The sequence below is a fragment of the Bubalus bubalis genome, chromosome 21, assembly GCF_019923935.1.
Source record: "Bubalus bubalis isolate 160015118507 breed Murrah chromosome 21, NDDB_SH_1, whole genome shotgun sequence".
Taxonomy (NCBI): Eukaryota; Metazoa; Chordata; class Mammalia; order Artiodactyla; family Bovidae; genus Bubalus; species Bubalus bubalis.
This window is the reverse complement of record NC_059177.1, coordinates 11,241,611-11,258,346: the sequence shown is the minus strand read 5'-3', so window position 1 is coordinate 11,258,346 and position 16,736 is coordinate 11,241,611. Positions and strand designations below refer to the sequence as shown.

Here is a 16,736-nt window from a genome sequence, read left to right as displayed (position 1 = left end):
CCAACTGAATGGATAAGAGTTTGAGCAAACTCCAGGAGATGGTGAAGGACAGGGAAGCCAAGAATGCCATAATCCATGGGGTCACAAAGAGTCAGACATGACCGAGTGACAGAACAACAACAAAATCCTAAGGCCAAGGTTCCAGGTGTTGCCCTGGTTGAGTGAGTGATGCACAGAGAAGGTGAGGACCATGGAAGGAAGGTCAAAGATCAGGGACAGTTCCACCACATAGAGTGTGTTCTTTATGTGCAATTAATTAGATGGACCTGCACAGGCTCTTTAAATGCTCATGCGGTATTACATTGAAACCCCATCTTCAACAACCTAAAAAGGCAAAAGAAATTAGCAAAAGAAATTACAGACTGAACTCCTGAATCGTTTGCAGCCATTTTTTTTTTTTATTCCAAACATGTATTTTTGTAAACCTGCATTTCCCAAACAGTGCAAGTGAATTAGAAGTGACTGCATAGACTTGAATACATGTGACTTTGTGAAGAGGAACATCCCTCCCACAAAAATTCCTCAACAGAAACATGGATGCATCAGTCAAGTTCTGGAAGTGAACTAGCGTGGGTGCCTGCCATGCAATTAATCACTCTTAAAGCTTTTAAACTCACTCTGCCAGTCACACATTAGAATTTGAAAAAAAAAAAAACCTTAACACAGGCTGAAACCTAGATCATTGTGCTATAAAGCACTGCATCACATAGGCTATTTGGTCATTATCCCCCCTCACATGCTGAAAATCAGAAGACATTCTAGAAGATTCATTTTGACCCTACTGCCACTTCAGCCATTCTTTGCTTGAAAACACATTCTCCGCTGTGTATCTTCTTGCTCTATATAGCTAAACAATTCATGGACTAAAACCCTGCATACTTGGAACATTTCTAAGGGACAGTGGTTTTCTGCCTTTAATCTGCTAAAGGGCCATTTCCCCCAAATGCCAATCCTTTATTCTGCCTCTACATTTAGAAGTCTGAATCAGGTGTAGCTTTACATGTAACCCATGCACAACTGCATTCCCCTGCCATGATGACTTCTCCAAAAATAAAAGTAGAATCAGCTTTCTAAAGATGACTGCTACGGCTCCACAGTTTGTGCATCAGCACCCGTATCAACCACCCAAGGGATCCGCTACATGTTCACGACAAAAACGAGTCCCAGATGTCTCTAGGAGGCTTGCTGGTTTTGTTTGGAATCTCCTTGCCTCTGGCTCCAGGGCTGAAGGCTACATATGACTTGGTAAAGGAGAACTTTCTACTGGATTTTCTACAAAGCTTAACCAACTTCAGAATGCTGAGGGCTTAGTGATGTTGATGGAATTTTTCTGAAGAATTGACTGACAATGCCTCAGTGACCTCAGTAGCAAGTGATTCTGGACACATGCCTGTCAGTCACCATAAAACCACTGGACTCACTCGCTCCTGCCAGTGTCCCTTCATTCCTGAACCTCAAGGCCTCTTTGTGATGGGTTCAAGGCTCACTTAGGGGGTGTTCCAAACTCCTTAGTCCATGTAAACTGAGCATAAGTGAATCATTCTTGAAAAGGGGGCATTCTCTCAATTTCTACAAAGGTCCTTTTTTCATATTTAAAAAGCATCTCAATCCTTGTGAGGGTTGATGACAACCCTAGTGAATACACACTCAAAAGCTGAAGCTGACAATGCTGTGCAAGAGAGTACCAGATAGTGTTCCACAGCGAATCCACAGAGGCAGGAAAGATAGAAATGGGAAGGTGCTGTGGAATCTTAAAAGAACCTTCTGGAGAAGGAACAAAGACACACCAACCCATTCTTTCTGCTTCCCTCAAGAGCCTTCTGATGGCTTCTAAACTGGATGGAGCTGGTAAACTGGCCAAGCTGAGAGCCCTGACAACCTGCGAGACTTCCCTCTCTCTGTCTGTGCTAACTGGTCAGCTCTCCACTCCCTGCAGCCTGCCTGCTACTAAGCATCAGGAAATAAGTAGAGGTACCCCCTGCCCCAAACTGGCTGCCAGTATTTGCTCCAGCAGATGCCAAGCATGGTTTTCTTAAAAACTGTCCTATCTAGTCTTAGTAACCTCCAGGGTATATGCTCACGCCTGAGTGTCTGCCACTCAGAAGCACATGGATCCTAGCTCTGACACTGGTTACGGAGTCTGCCCTTCCCCCATTGAGGGTGCAGAACTGTGGGCCTGCCAGCTATCCTGTTACACTCTCACCAGTGCATCTGCACTCCTTGCAGGAGGCTGGTGAGTGCCCATTACTGCATTTAGTCAAAGTCACGGATGGAGTTGTCCAGGTCTACCACCTAAGAATCCCAAAAGGTGAAAGTCATTCAGTCGTGTCTGACTCTTTGCAACCCCATGTACTATACAGTCCATGGAATTCTCCAGGACAGAATACTGGAGTGGGTTAGACGTTCCCTTCTCCAGGAGATCTTCCCAACCCAGGGATCAAGCCGAGGTCTCCCGCATTGCACGCAGATTCTTTACCCGCTGAGCCACCAGGGAAGTATTAAATGATTTATTAAAGGACACCATGAAACAAGCAAGAGAATGTCCAAGGAGAGCTGCAAATGAGGTTTCGTAAAGGAATCCATGCTCTAGGCTCTGCTGTGGGAAGATCTGTCTCCCCCGGGCAAAGTGTGCGCTGGTATTCCCAGGGGAGCCAGCAGCACTCAGCACAGTGCCTCAGGCACAGCTGGGGTCCGTACACATCCATCCTAGCTGAACTCTCAGGGAGAGCTGGTTCCTTTGCCTGCATCTGCCTGTTGTTACCTCAGGGCCTCCATCCCTCAGTCAGAGGCTCTATCTTTAACTTCCTTCTAAGACCAGCCTAGTTCATACCCTTGACCCTCTGGCTTCTGTCTACTCCCATGGTCACTGGGAAGGGAAGCATGATGCATTCCGCATCTGCCTGTATCAGAGTCAACTGCATAAAAAACAAAGACATGCGTGCTCCATGCCAGGTTCGCAAGCGCCCAGCACTCTCATGATTTGCAAAACTTTAGGTATCTTTGCAAGGACTGGCCAAGTATGTGTATAGAAAAACCTGTCTCCCCTGCAGTTGAGTTCTGTGTCTTTTCAACAACACTCACAGGCCCCTTACATGTTAGCCTCCAGTCAACAAGGCCCTAGGAGAGAGATGGTCTTGTTTCTTGTTTCATTCGCATCTGATGCCATCTGTTTGCACCTGCGGCTTGAGCAGGCTGTGATAAGTCTCTGAGGACTCTGTCAGACCCTGTTCTTAGATACATTTTCCTTCACACCAGATGGTTTTCCAGCAGTGGCAACAGCAGCCAGGGCTGCTCCCCGTTACTGAGTGTTCACCCCAGGCCAGGTGCAGTGCTCAACACGCTACCTCCACCCTCTCCTTGCCTTTCAGAGAATCACACCGCACTCAAACCTGGACAGCACTGTGCATCTGGTGACAAACACGGTCAAACAGAGAGCTTGCACAGTGAAGGCCATACTCGGCCTTCAGCCCTGCAGGCGGAGGTGATGACATTAGCGCTGTGCCCAGAGCCCTTTACATCGTTTCTGTGTGCCTCCCAGGTTGGGGTGCAGCTCTCTTTGAGGACTGCTCCTGAGCTATGGGGGCTCTTTTGCTGGCATGAAGTGAAACGTGTTTACATCTCCCCTGGGTGCAAGACTCTGAATGCTCAGCTCCCTTACTGCGGGTTGGTACAACTCTGAGATGTAAGTTACCCTCCAGAGCTCCCACTGCAGGGTTAGGCTGAAGCCCCCCGCACAGGATGTGCCCTGAAGTGACTTCCTTACGTGGCCTCCTCCCCTTTCCTGTCCTGCTTCCCTCATGTCTTTACTGGTGTGCCCTGGGGAAACTTCCTTCATAAGTTACTGTGTGAAAATCCTTGTCTCAGGGTCCACTTCTTAAGAATCCCACCTAAGATACAATTTTTAAAAAAAGACAGGTCGAATGGTCATCTCCGGGAAGGACTCTGCAATTACCATTAGCTGGGACAGCAAGAGTGCTGGGGACAATGGAGACCTCTGACTCAAATTACCGTGAAAAGGCAACACATCACAGCATTCAGACACAAGTCTCTGCCTGACGGCCACTGATTTAGTCCTGGTGGTGTGTGGACTCTGATGCACTTTGTCCAGGATGAGATGCCATTCTGAGGTTTACCAGATAACCAACTGGCACTGCTCCAATCTTTCATGTCTTGATCCAAGTGAAAGGAGGGTGAAATGCCTGCTCTATAAGGTGATGCAGAGCAGGCCGCAGGAAACAGGTTTTTCCATCCAAATTCCTGCTGGGAATCTTCCAATGAAAGGTACAGATGAAAAAACACTCTTGGTTCTTTAGCACATTACTTCACACTTGACTCCAGGCAACAAAGACGTGAAATGTCTTCGCGGTCAACCCCAACTGCAGTTGATATATAGCACCGCCTGCTTGATGGATTCTTCACACGAGGTTTCTTCAGATGATTTCATCTGCAAGTCCTTTTTTTAACGGCAAGTTCCATTCCAAAGTACAATAAGATCTTTTTTCCTTTAACATTTGTATGAATGTACATGTATTTCCAAGATTTCAGGCCAGATATCAGTGCTTGAGTGAACTATATAATCATTTAATAGAAATAATAAAACATCGATACAAATATAAAGACATAATCAGTATAAAAGGCTTATATTTATAAAAATACTTTTAGGTTAACAGTTTTCCCCTGAGGGTTGACCACACTTGTTGCATCCATAAATATCCCCCAGCTCTGCAGCCGGCTTTCCAAAGTTCGGAGTTCAACTGGAAAAGGAGGTGGTGGTGGTTCCAGTCAGGCGACCTGGCCGAAGTGGCTGCCTCAGGTTGCCACCTGGGCTTGAGAGAATGAGGACAAGAACAGCATCGTGGGGCCTCCGAAAAATCTGGAGAAGATTCTTTCTTCCAAATATGGAAGATACAAAGATCGGGACGACAGGCGAACGACTGGGCCACGTCACGGGGTGGGGTAGCGGGTCACTGGTTTTTCTGGACCCAGTCCCAACTGTCTTCATTCTCTTTCCGGTTCTTCTCAGCTTCAATAATTTCTTTGTACCTTCTGCGAAAGAAGCCCATCTGAAAGGCAGAAAGAGGAGAGGCTGGGTTAGACATGCTGGAGAATCAACTGTTTTGGTTCCAAAGCTGCCTGGCCCGGGAGGAGGCATGATCTACTTACAGTGCTGGGAAGGCCTGGAAAACTCCTCAGACTAGGCTGATTTAGAAGAAATGTTACATGGAGCCACTCTTCAAAATGCATGGACTCCCTCAAGGCTTTCTTATGATAAGCTGTTTGTTCCTTGCAATGCACTTCTGGTGGAGTGTTTCCCAAACTCTGTGCTGGGGAACACTAGTTACTGAGCTATTCATAGGTTGTTTGGGAGTAAAGAGGTTCCATGGTCAAATAAATCTGGAGACAATGTATTCCTTTTTTTTTTTTTTTTTTTTTTTAAGTGGAGTTTGGCAATGTATTCTTTAAGAGATTTGTAATGTACAGGAGAACAGTACAGGATCAAATTAACCCTTTTAGGAAAGGACTGAGAAAGTCAGGGACTTGATATTTCTCAAGCTTATTTAACTTTTGATCAATCTGTTACTATCCTGTGAGACATTAGCCATTGTGGAACAACTTGATCAATACTGCTGTCATACAGTAGGCATTTAAAAGTGTCTTCAGGTCTGCATCCTACCTCGCTGTCTTCTAGATCCTTTTCTCAAATCTGTGAGCCTAGTGAGCTGCGGTGCACACAGCTGGCACTGTGTATCTCCCTAGAACTGGCAACTCCTCCTGAGCCATGATGGTAGTTTCCTTAGCTTAATTCTGAAAAGATCTTTCCTTCTACTGCTTACGGCTTTTTGTATACGGTAAGCTGGGCTTCCAGTTCTCGCACCGACAGTGTAGGCACTATTGCCGCAGAAAAGCAACCTTTTGTAGTCCAAAGCTGACCTCTTTCCCACGCTCAGGAATACCTGGCATCTCTTGTGCTGTGCTCCCCAGTGTTAGTGGCCTCTGTTTCTGAGGTCAGACGTCTGGGAGTGGGTGCACAAATACCCCAGCTCCCTCTCTCCTTGGGTGCGAAACCCTGAGTATGTGCTCTACGGAAGTTGCCTGCAGGGGTAACCAGCTTGATAACATCCTTTATTAGCTTCCTTCCCTGCCCTCTCCCTCTCCTGGTCCCGCGTCTGTGTTTCCTGAGATTGTCTTCCAAATAAATAACTGCCCCCAAATCCCCATTTTGATCTCCCTGAGCAGGGGAAAGGAAACCGACATGCCCTCCTGGCTCACTGCGGGGAGGCTGCACTGCAGGTTTTGGTACCACACTGTCACTGGCACATAATCCTCACAGTCGTATTTGAAGACCTTTGAGACCAGTGATCTCCGCAGTCTGCTGCCAGTGGGGGATGTACGCACCAAACTTGCCCTAAACAAACTGCTACGCAAACCCAGGCTCGCGAGCACATCTAACTCCTTTGTGCATCTGTCTTCACACTTCTTGACCGTGAACCCGGCATCCACTGACTCCCTGCATCTTCCTCCTACCCCTTGAAAGAGGCTTATGGCCCTGCTGAAGATGAAGACTGTTAAGAGAGCTGCCAAGACAGCACCGGTCACCTCCACCCGCATGGCCAAGGAAGTCCTGAGAGCTCCCTTTTAGAGAGCAGCCGGCAAAGTGGTGCAGACTGATGGCCAGGAGGGAGTGGAAGCTTCCACAGAACAGCTGGCAAGGGTCCTGTGTGCTGAGTTTTGATCCTCAAGGTCCATTCTGCAGACAGATATTGAGTTCCCTTATCTTCCCAGCATCAGACCACATCTGTCAGAACCCCACTTCCTGACACCCTCACACATACACTTTTCTATCCTCAAATCTCTACCACCTTCTTCCTTCTACAAGGGAATGTAGAAAGGAGGCTTGGCCTGAATGTTCTGGAAAATCAGAAAAAGATTGTTGTTGCCGTCCTCTAAGCATACCCACAGGAGGCCAGCAAAGCAACCAAAGACTTTGTGAAAATGTCTATCAATAAGTTACTGCTTGATATCTCATTCTTGAAAGAGAAAGATGTGGTTAACAGAGCAAGTATGTCATGCACACTTTCTGAACTGAGGAGAACATAATGGTAGAAAGAAGGCTGGATGTTACATCAGAATAAGATTTTTTAGCACAGGATTCTGCCTGCAGATAGCATGATGTTTCAGTGATCTTAGGTTACTCACTTTAACTCCAAAGATGTAACATATCTCCTCAGTGGCACCAATCAAGCAGAGCTTTAACTGTCTTCTGCTCTCTTATTATCTTCCACAATTAGGATTCCTAAGGATTTGTGCTTTTTATCTCCAGAGCTTAGCATCTCACTTCTACTTAGTGTCAATGATAAATGCAAAAATGCCCTGTACCGTGGCTCTGCAACAAACACTATCAGGAGACTGAGGCTATTTTTTGCTGCCCAAATCTGCACTGTGACTTGTTTTGATGGCTGAATACAAGGGAAGTGATGCCCTGTCCGTTCCACACTTCAGCCATGCACACTTCTGCTTGCTTTCTCAGACCCCTGCCTGGCTTCCACGTGAACGAGTTTGGTCTTGCTGCTGAAAGTCGAGTCCACCCAGCTGAGGTCCTCCTGAACCAGACAGCGCCCAGCTGCCTGCAGCTGTGGGGTGTGAGCCCCACAAAGATGGGAGGACTGCCTTGTCAAGCTCAGTGTGACCCACAGAACTGTGAGCTATGTAGGTGGTGGTTGTTTTTTAGCTCCTAAACTTCGGTTTGTTACACAGCAGGAGTTAACTGATACAGAATTCCATATTTTTGTCTGATTTATGAATGAATGGATCGACACTCATGGGAAGAGTGGCAGGGGGGCAGCTGACAGGGTTCCAGATGGAAAGAGCATCACTGAGTCCGGTCCTGCTGAACAGACTTGTCTTGTTCCTCTAAAGGGGACAAAAAGTCGGCACGCTTCCTCATAGCTGTTCTGCTGGCATGCAGCTTTGATGCAGAGTGTGCAGTCTAGCGAGGATTTAGAGTGTCTGCACTGACTCTCGCAGGTGGCTCTTCTGAGTTCAAGTTTATGTGTGCCATACTTGTTACCAACAAAGTGACGGTGTCATATCCTGAAGGAATTATTTTTTCTCAAGTCAGTATTAGTCTTGAAAACTCTGCACCCACTGGCAGTTAACTGTAAAGCTTCTCTTAAAAACAGCCTTGCAAACTCTCCACCCCACTCCAGTGCAGCAGGTCTCCAGAGCCCTGTTCCCAACACAACCTGTGCGTAGTCTCTTAGGTGGGAGGTTGGAGCTGCCACTGATGTTTGTCCTTTTTCTCTGGGGCCCAAAGACAATTTCGTAAAACGCGGTCCGCTCTCATGACTAGGGCGCGCTGGGTACAGTAGCACAGGCTGCGCACTGCATACAAGTCGTCAGGGGTACCACGCACGTCACAGGTATCAGAGACGTGGAATTTATTACAACGATTTTCCAGCAGATGGCAGTCAAGTGTCTTTTTCTAACAAAAGCAGACTTTCTGAATTTTCTGACAGATGGAAGTAAAGCTTCTGGAGGACAGGGTGCTGTTTACTCATTTGCGCCAAGGTGCCACAGGCTTCCCAGGTGGCTTAGTGGATAAAGAATCTGCCTGTAATGCAGACAATGCACACAGACACAAGTTTGATCCCTGGGATGGGAAGACCCTTTGGAGGAGAGCATGGCAACCTACTCTAGTATTCTTGCCTGGAGAATCCCGCGGACGGAGAAACCTGGTGGGCTACAGTCCATAGGGCTGCAAAGAGTCAGACACAACTGAAGCGACTCAGCATGCACGCATGCACCAAGGTACCATATAGTCCAGAGCTGGATCTGTCAGACTAATGTTTCTTATGTGATCAAACGAACTCCATTTCAGAAGAGACCGTCACCTTCATGCTGTTGTTTACAGCCTGATTTTGGCTTTTGATAGACAGCCCAAAGCTTAGGCTCTGAGTTTACCAAGCCATGGTCCCTCAAACAACTGTGACATGCCAGGCCTGCCCAGTGCCAAAGGACCGACTCAGAAGGGCTGGACAGGAGAGGCAGTGCATGGGGAGCCTGGAGTTCAGATTACTGCTCATGCTGGGGCCCCACAGCAGGTCATCTCCTGGCTCTAAGCTCCAGTGTCTTTGCCTCCGCCCAAGAGACGGATGGCATTCTCAGAGCTCTTCCAGCCCTGAAACATAATGAAGGCTTTTTATGTTGGTTCCCAAAGCAAACTCAGCACTGCAGCTTGTGAAGCACACAGCTGTGTACCCAGCCCTCACACGCAGAAGGCTCAGTGCACAAAGTCCTTACCCGGTATCAATTTTTCACAAAGAGCTTTCGGGAACATTAAATTTTGAATTTTTATATTAAAGTATGGATATATTATAAAGTATAAAGAAGTCTAAAACTCTTAAACACAAAGATAAATCAAGACTTTAAAGACACTTCTCCCCTGCAGCAGGCCTCACTTTCACCCCCACTAGTGCCCATGGTTACTTTGGGGAAAATCTTGAAGAGATGCTGGACAAACTTCGATTTTCAGGGCCAGTTGGGCCCATGCTGAGGGTGCTGGGAAATGACCCATGATGAGTTAAACCAGACCCTAAGTAGCCCCTCATTCAATGCCAAGCCAGTGGAGTCTGCGTTTTCCTACACTTTTCCTGGAACCTTCGAGGGCTTGCTTTGCACTTGAGGGGCAAAAGATTCTGTTTATAATTGATTTGTCTGTAGCAGAGGAAACACTCATGGAAACTCTAGAGAGACTCCAGCCAAACTTGGCTCCGCTGGAAGCTGAGGGAGCAGGGGCTTTTCTGGCTTCTTGTCTGTGTTGCTCCAGAGGGGGCCTGTAGTACCACAGGGCGGCTCCCTCAGACCTTCTGACAGATTCACACAACTTTATGATGCAAACGTGTATCAAAAACCTGCCAGAAAATTCCTAGGGAAACAGCCGGTTTCCCCTTGAATAGCCCTAATTAGGAAGACGCTGTGAGAGGCTTGGGGCCAAGGAAGAAGTGAGAATCACTGGGTTCTGGGGTCCACAGCTTGCAACATCAGGTTCCTCCTTCCCAGCCCAGTCTGGGGTGAGTGAGGGACAGCTGAACAACCCCATGGTGCTTGGTCTTTAGGGAAACCCTCCACCTACTCCTCCCTGGCCTTCGGGATGCCTCCTGGGTAGAAGGGCCTCAGACATACTCCTTCTTTGGACTAACTCAGAGCCTCCTGTTAATCAGCCCTTTCAAGTTCCTTGACTATTTACATAGCACGTCTCTGTCTCGAGATGTCAACAGTGCAACATCAACCCAATATTTACTTCCAAACATAAATAAGTCTCCACCGAGTGTCTCTGGCACATGGTATCAATCGAGACAGTGCAAAGGGTGTGTGTGTATGTGTGTGCCTGTGCATTTTCTTTCTCTGCAGGAGAAGCAAGGAAGGGCTCTCCTAGTCCAGCTGGAGGGAAGGGGATAACCCCCCAATGACTTCCGGAGGGGCTGCCAAACCTACACAGCCTCTGAGCCTTTTCACAGATTTCTTTTTCTAAGTGCTTCTGCTTGAGGTTTGCAGCAATGGTCTCAAGTGAAAACCAGGCACCCAAAGCCAGCTCCAGAGCAGCAGGCTCTGAGAACAGGTTCGGATGACGGAGGGTTCGAGTTGGTCTTTCTGAAGAGGGTGGCAAACCCGCTGCACGGCCCAGCTCTACAACACCTGAGAGCAGACAAAGCTGGCAGGTCCTGGGCCTTTTGGGAAGAGGCTGGCCATGGTTCTGACCAGGCGATGGCACTGCCCTTTGCTCCAGGCCATCTCATTGGCAAAAGGGGCCAAGAGGAGGGAGGGGAACGGTTCCTGGGTTGGAAGCAGTAGAGAAGGATGCAGTTTTCTCCTTCACTGAGTTTGTTTTGGCGAATTGTACAAGGGAGCAGGCAGAAGAGGAAGAGAGAAGCCTGGGGCCCTCAATGAGGCTTTTCCTCTTAAAGTAAAAACATCCCAGCATCTCTACTCTCTCACCACTTGACTCAAAGGCTGGCTTGATGAACTGAAGGCACTCCTTAAAGGTGCAAGTCCCATATACCATCTGAACAATAATGAAACTTCCTCCTATAAACAGGCCTTTATGACTGTCTTGAAGAGGCCCCAGGGCCAGGCCATTTCAAAACCAATCAGGAGCCAAAGGAAAGGAGAGGGGACTCATTTGAATTTTTCTCCCCTAAAAGAGTTTCCTATTTCAAAGTTTTCTTCCTGCATGGTGGTTTGGCAGGCTACTGTAATCCTCGCACAGAAAGTTTAAATTATGGCTCCCAATGTCTGCTAACAGCCTGGCTCTGGGAAAGCTGATTAGGATCCATTTCAGAATTTGAAGAAGGATCTGGTTAGCTGGGGGCCCCTTGTTGTGGATTTTGTGTTAGAGCCAGGATCTGCCGCTGCCGAGCAGGAGAGAGTGCCTGACATGCCAGCGGCCAGCCTTCCAGAAGGCCCAGAGGCAGAGAAGGGGGAGAGCATGAGGCAGGGAGCCTGGAGTTCGGCTCTGGAGAAGGCATTTGCTGACCCTAGAAGGGGCTTCTGTTTCAGACAAACAGGCGATGATGGGTATGTTGGTGGCACCATGGTGACCTGTAGGCGGAGCCAGGAGCTGGTGGCACAGGCTCTTTACCTGGCCCAGTGCTGCTCATGCTGGGCTCAGTCACCATCTCTGGTCACTTAACTTCTTTTCCCAGACTCTTCAAGATAGAGAGAGGGCTCCGTTACTTATTACCTCTGTCATTTCATCCTGAGCTGGCTACCTAGCAGGGATCCAATACTGTTTGCTGAGTGAAGGCACTGGCCAGCTCGAAAGTATAGAGCATGCCGACCTGTAGGCCTGTGTGGCATAAAAAGTCCATCCACACTGGGCCAGCTGCCTTGTACACTTCCAGTACCAAGTCACCATCCGCGTACATTTTGGGGAACAATATTTGGGGCTCATGAACTCAAGGCACTGGCAAGCAACCATATGCAGCAGTGTCAGGAGCTACAGCAAAGGGAATTTTAAGACATGTTACTCGAGAAAGGGAAGAGGACTTGAATATTGCTCACTTGCCTTTAAAGGTCCCAGTGAAGTGTTACCTGGTTCACAGTGGCAGCTAGGTGACTCTCCCCTTGAGAGGACTGGAGGGAATGATATGTGAAATATGGTAATAAGCCAGAATCGTTTAGCCCTCCCATCTAACCCAAATATTAGGTCCATTAGTCAACAGATTTCTGGATGGTCAATGTAATATTAGACCTCTATACACAATGAATTTTTCTTAGGTTATAGACACAGAAATCCAAGTTGACAAGAGATCTGTAGTTCACTCAAAGAGATAGAGAATAGACTTCTTGTTGCCAAGGGGAGGGGGGATGGGGGAGGGATGGACTGGGATTTTGGGATTAGTAGATGTAAACTATTATACAGAGGATGGATAAACAACAAGGTCCTACTGTATATCATAGGGAACTATACTCAAGATCCTGTGATAAACCATAATGGAAAAGAATATGCAAAAGTATATGTATACATAAATAAATGAATCACTTTACCGTATGGCAGAAATGCAAATTGGAAGTCACTGTAAATAACTATAAACATTGTAAATTAGCTGCACTTCAAGAAAATAAATTTTAAAAAAGAGGTCTGTAGTTGAAATTTTAGGAATATATTTCAGTTTCAGTTCAGTCGCTCAGTCGTGTCCGACTCTTTGCAACCCCATGAACTGCAGCAAGCCAGGCCTCCCTGTCCATCACCAACTCCCGGAGTCCACTCAAACCCCTGTCCATTGAGTCAATGATGCCATCCAACCATCTCATCCTCTGTCGTCCCCTTCTCCTCCAGCCCTCAATCTTTCCCAGCATCAGGGTCTTTTCCAATGAGTCAGCTCTCCGCATCAGTTGGCCAAAGTATTGGAGTTTCAGCTTCAACATCAGTCCCTCCAACGAACACACAGGACTGATCTCCTTCAGAATGGACTGGTTGGATCTCCTTGCAGTCCAAGGGACTCTCCAGAGTCTTCTCCAACACCACAGTTCAAAAGCATCAATTCTTTGGTGCTCAGCTTTCTTTATAGTCCAACTCGCACATCCATACATGACGACTGGAAAAACCATAACCTTGACTAGATGGACCTTTGCTGGCAAAGTAATGTCTCTGCCTTTGAATATGCTGTCTAGGTTGGTCATAATTTTCCTTACAAGGAATAAGTATCTTTTAATTTCATGGCTGCAGTCACCATCTGCAGTGACTTTGGAGCCCAGAAAAATAAAGTCAGCCACTGTGTCCACTGTTTCCCCATCTATTTGCCATGAAGTGATGGGACCAGATGCCATGATCTTTGTTTTCTGAATGCTGAGCTTTAAGCCAACTTTTTCACTCTTCTCTTTCACTTTCATCAAGAGGCTCTTTAGTTCTTCTTCATTTTCTGCCACAAGGGTGGTGTCATCTGCATATCTGAGGTTATTGATATTTCTCCCAGCAATCTTAATTCCAGCTTGTGATTCCTCCAGTCCAGCGTTTCTCATGATGTACTCTGCATAGAAGTTAAATAAGCAGGGTGACAATATACAGCCTTGACATACTCCTTTCCCTATTTGGAACCAGTCTGTTGTTCCACGTCCAGTTCTAACTGTTGCTTCCTGACCTGCATACAGATTTCTCAAGAGGCAGGTCAGGTGGTCTGGTATTTCCATCTCTTTCAGAATTTTCCATAGCTTATTGTGATCCACACAGTCAAAGGCTTTGGCATAGTCAATAAAGCAGAAATAAGATGTTTTTCTGGAACTCTCTTGCTTTTTCTATGATCCAGCGGATGTTGGCAATTTGATCTCTGGTTCCTCTGCCTTTTCTAAAACCAGCTTGAACATCTGGAAGTTCACGGTGCACATATTGCTGAAGCCTGGCTTGGAGAATTTTGAGCATTACTTTACTAGCGTGTGAGATGAGTGTGATTGTGCGGTAGTTTGAGCATTCTTTGGCATTGGCTTTCTTTGGGATTGGAATGAAAACGGACCTTTTCCAGTCCTGTGGCCACTGCTGAGTTTTCCAAATGTGCTGACATATTGAGTGCAGCACTTTCACAGCATCATCTTTTAGGATTTGAAATAGCTCCACTGGAATTCCATCACCTCCACTAGCTTTGTTCGTAGAGATGCTTCCTAGGGCCCACCTGACTTCACATTCCAGGATGTCCGGCTCCAGGTGAGCGTCAGTGATCACACCTTTGTGATTCTGGGTCATGAAGAGCTTTTTTGTACAGTTCTCCTGTGTATTCTTGCCGCCTCTTCTTAATATCTTCTGCTTCTGTTAGGTCCATACCATTTCTGTCCTTTATCGAGCCCATCTTTGCATGAAATGTTCCCTTGGTATCTCTAATTTTCTTGAAGAGATCTCTTGTCTTTCCCATTCTGTTGTTTTCCTCTATTTCTTTGCATTGATCACCGAGGAAGGCTTTCTTATCTCTTCTTGCTATTCTTGGGAACTCTGCATTCAAATGCGTATATCTTTGCTTTTCTCCTTTGCTTTTCGCTTCTCTTCTTTTCACAGCTATTTGTAAGGCCTCCCCAGACAGCCATTTTGCTTTTTTGCATTTCTTTTTCTTGGGGGTGGTCTTGATCCCTGTCTCCTAAACAATGTCACGAACCTCCGTCCATAGTTCATCAGGCACTCTGTCTATCAGATCTAGTCCCTTAAATCTATTTCTCACTTCCACTGTATAGTCATAAGAGATTTGATTTAGGTCATACCTGAAGGGTCTAGTGGTTTTCCATACTTTATTCAATTTAAGTCTGAATTTGGCAATAAGGAGTTCATGATCTGAGCCACAGTCAGCTCCTGGTCTTGTTTTTGCTGACTGTGTAGAGCTTCTCCATCTTTGGCTGCAAAGGATATAATCAATCTGATTTCAGTGTTGGCCATCTGGTGATGTCCATGTGTAGAGTCTTCTCTTGTGTTGTTGGAAGAGGGTGTTTCCTATGACCAGTGTGTTCTCTTGGCAGAACTCTGTTAGCCTTTGCCCTGCTTCATTATAGGTCTTCACAATAATCCTACACTTCATTTGCCCTTGTCAGTGTCCTATAAAGTCATTACATTTAGTTAGTCCTTTAAGAGTAAAATATTTTTCTTAAAGAACTCCTCTGCCAAGCTCCTTACTGCACTGTCACTTTGCCTAAACAGACAACCCACTCTGAATGGCAAGTGTGTTCATGAACCTTGTACTGAGCTTTACTTATTTTTCCTTTTAAGGAGTACAATCACAATTTTATCTATGACACCGGAAGAGAAATGAGGTTTCATCTACTTTAAAACAGCAAAACTTCCAGTTAGGTGAATTGTCCTGTGTCATAGTAAGTTTAAAGAAAAGATTAAGGTTTTACCCACTTTTCGGAACAGCATGCATATGATAGACAAAAGATACCACTAACCCTTTGCTGCTTTCCCCCTTGGGAGGCAGGGTCTATTTCCTGTCCCTTGACTCTAGGGTGGCATGTGGCTGCTTCGACAGAGTACAGTAGGATGATGCCTTCCCAGTTCTGGGCCAGCTTTCAGAGAACTGGCGGCTCTCACTACACTCTCCCAGAGCAGAGCCTCCACGTAAAATGTCAGCCCAGTCTGCTGGAAGGGCCACATGGAGAGGCCCTGAGTCTCCATGGGGAGGGAAGGGGCCTGGCGGAGTCCAGTCGCCCAGCCATCTCTACGGTGACTGTGCTCACCCCCACCCTGTCCCCAGATCTCTCTCCTCTCTGCATGGAATATTCATCTGTCCTTCCCCGCCTGGAAAACTCAAACCGAATCCAAGGTCAGACTTGAATGATACCTCATTTGGGAAATGTCCTCTGACTATAACTGGGGGCTTCTATTAAGTGCTAAGTATTAAGTGCTAAGCATTTGGTCTAAGTTACTTCTATACCTCGAGCTGGATATTAGGGTCTCTGTTTTACAGCAGAGGAAGCTGAGGATCAGAGAGGGTAAGCAGCTCTCCCAAGGTCACACAGCTGGCAAGGGCAAGCGCCAGGGTTCCAGTTCACAGCTGTCAGCCTGCAAAGCCTGTGCCCTCATCTACCATGCTGCACTCTTCTGCCTTTTCATTCCCCTGGAGTGGGGACAGGGGAATTAATGGTATTCTTCACAGTTTCCAGAACACTCATTACCCAGCACTCACCACCCTCAACTGCATTTACAGTCTGTATGCTCGATGGAGACGCGTTCAAGGCAAGTCACAATCACTGCGGCATGCAGGCACCTAGCCCAGTGTTTGGTTCAAAGCAAGTATTCAATAAATATGAGTTGAAATCAAATACTGCTCTTGGACGGTGAGCAAAGCTGTTTGACCTACACGTCGTCACTTGCCAGCTTCCTCAGAACTGTTCTAGACCCTTCCTCCCACTGCCACTTAATGGTGACCTTGTCTGGTGAAGGCCCCTTGACTGCCACCACTTCATGGCTAGTCCAAGGCAGAGAGTGCTATCTGCCTTCTTGGACCTGGGCTCTTTGGATCACACACAACTGGGTGACCTCAGGGTGCTGGCCATCCCATGACACCCTCTCCTGCAACTACATTCTTTAAACAAACATAACAGAAACAAAGCGAAGCAGATGACAACTGGAAGGAGGTGGGAGTGTGTGCTCAGGAGAGAGGGTGCTCTTAAGCAGCAGAGGAAAGTCGGGGCCAGAGGGAGGGCCTTCCCATCACAGGAGGGGGTGGGCACAACCACACACTCCCCACTCCATGTCCCTGTCT

At 47.0% G+C, this 16,736-nt stretch overlaps 1 protein-coding gene across 2 annotated transcripts in view; it reads right to left on the bottom strand.

The window, feature by feature from the left end:
- Nucleotides 1-375: 375 nt before the first annotated feature.
- The window catches only part of ITGA9 (integrin subunit alpha 9), a 365,208-nt gene continuing 348,847 nt past the window's right edge, over nucleotides 376-16,736 (bottom strand). For both annotated transcript variants that reach the window (XM_044934133.2, XM_006077035.4), the window contains one exon: nucleotides 376-5,063. Coding sequence is in view for 1 of the 2 variants with exons in the window: in XM_006077035.4 (XP_006077097.1) it covers nucleotides 4,965-5,063 (99 nt within the window). In the remaining variant the exon portion in view is untranslated. The remainder of the gene's footprint in view (nucleotides 5,064-16,736) is intronic.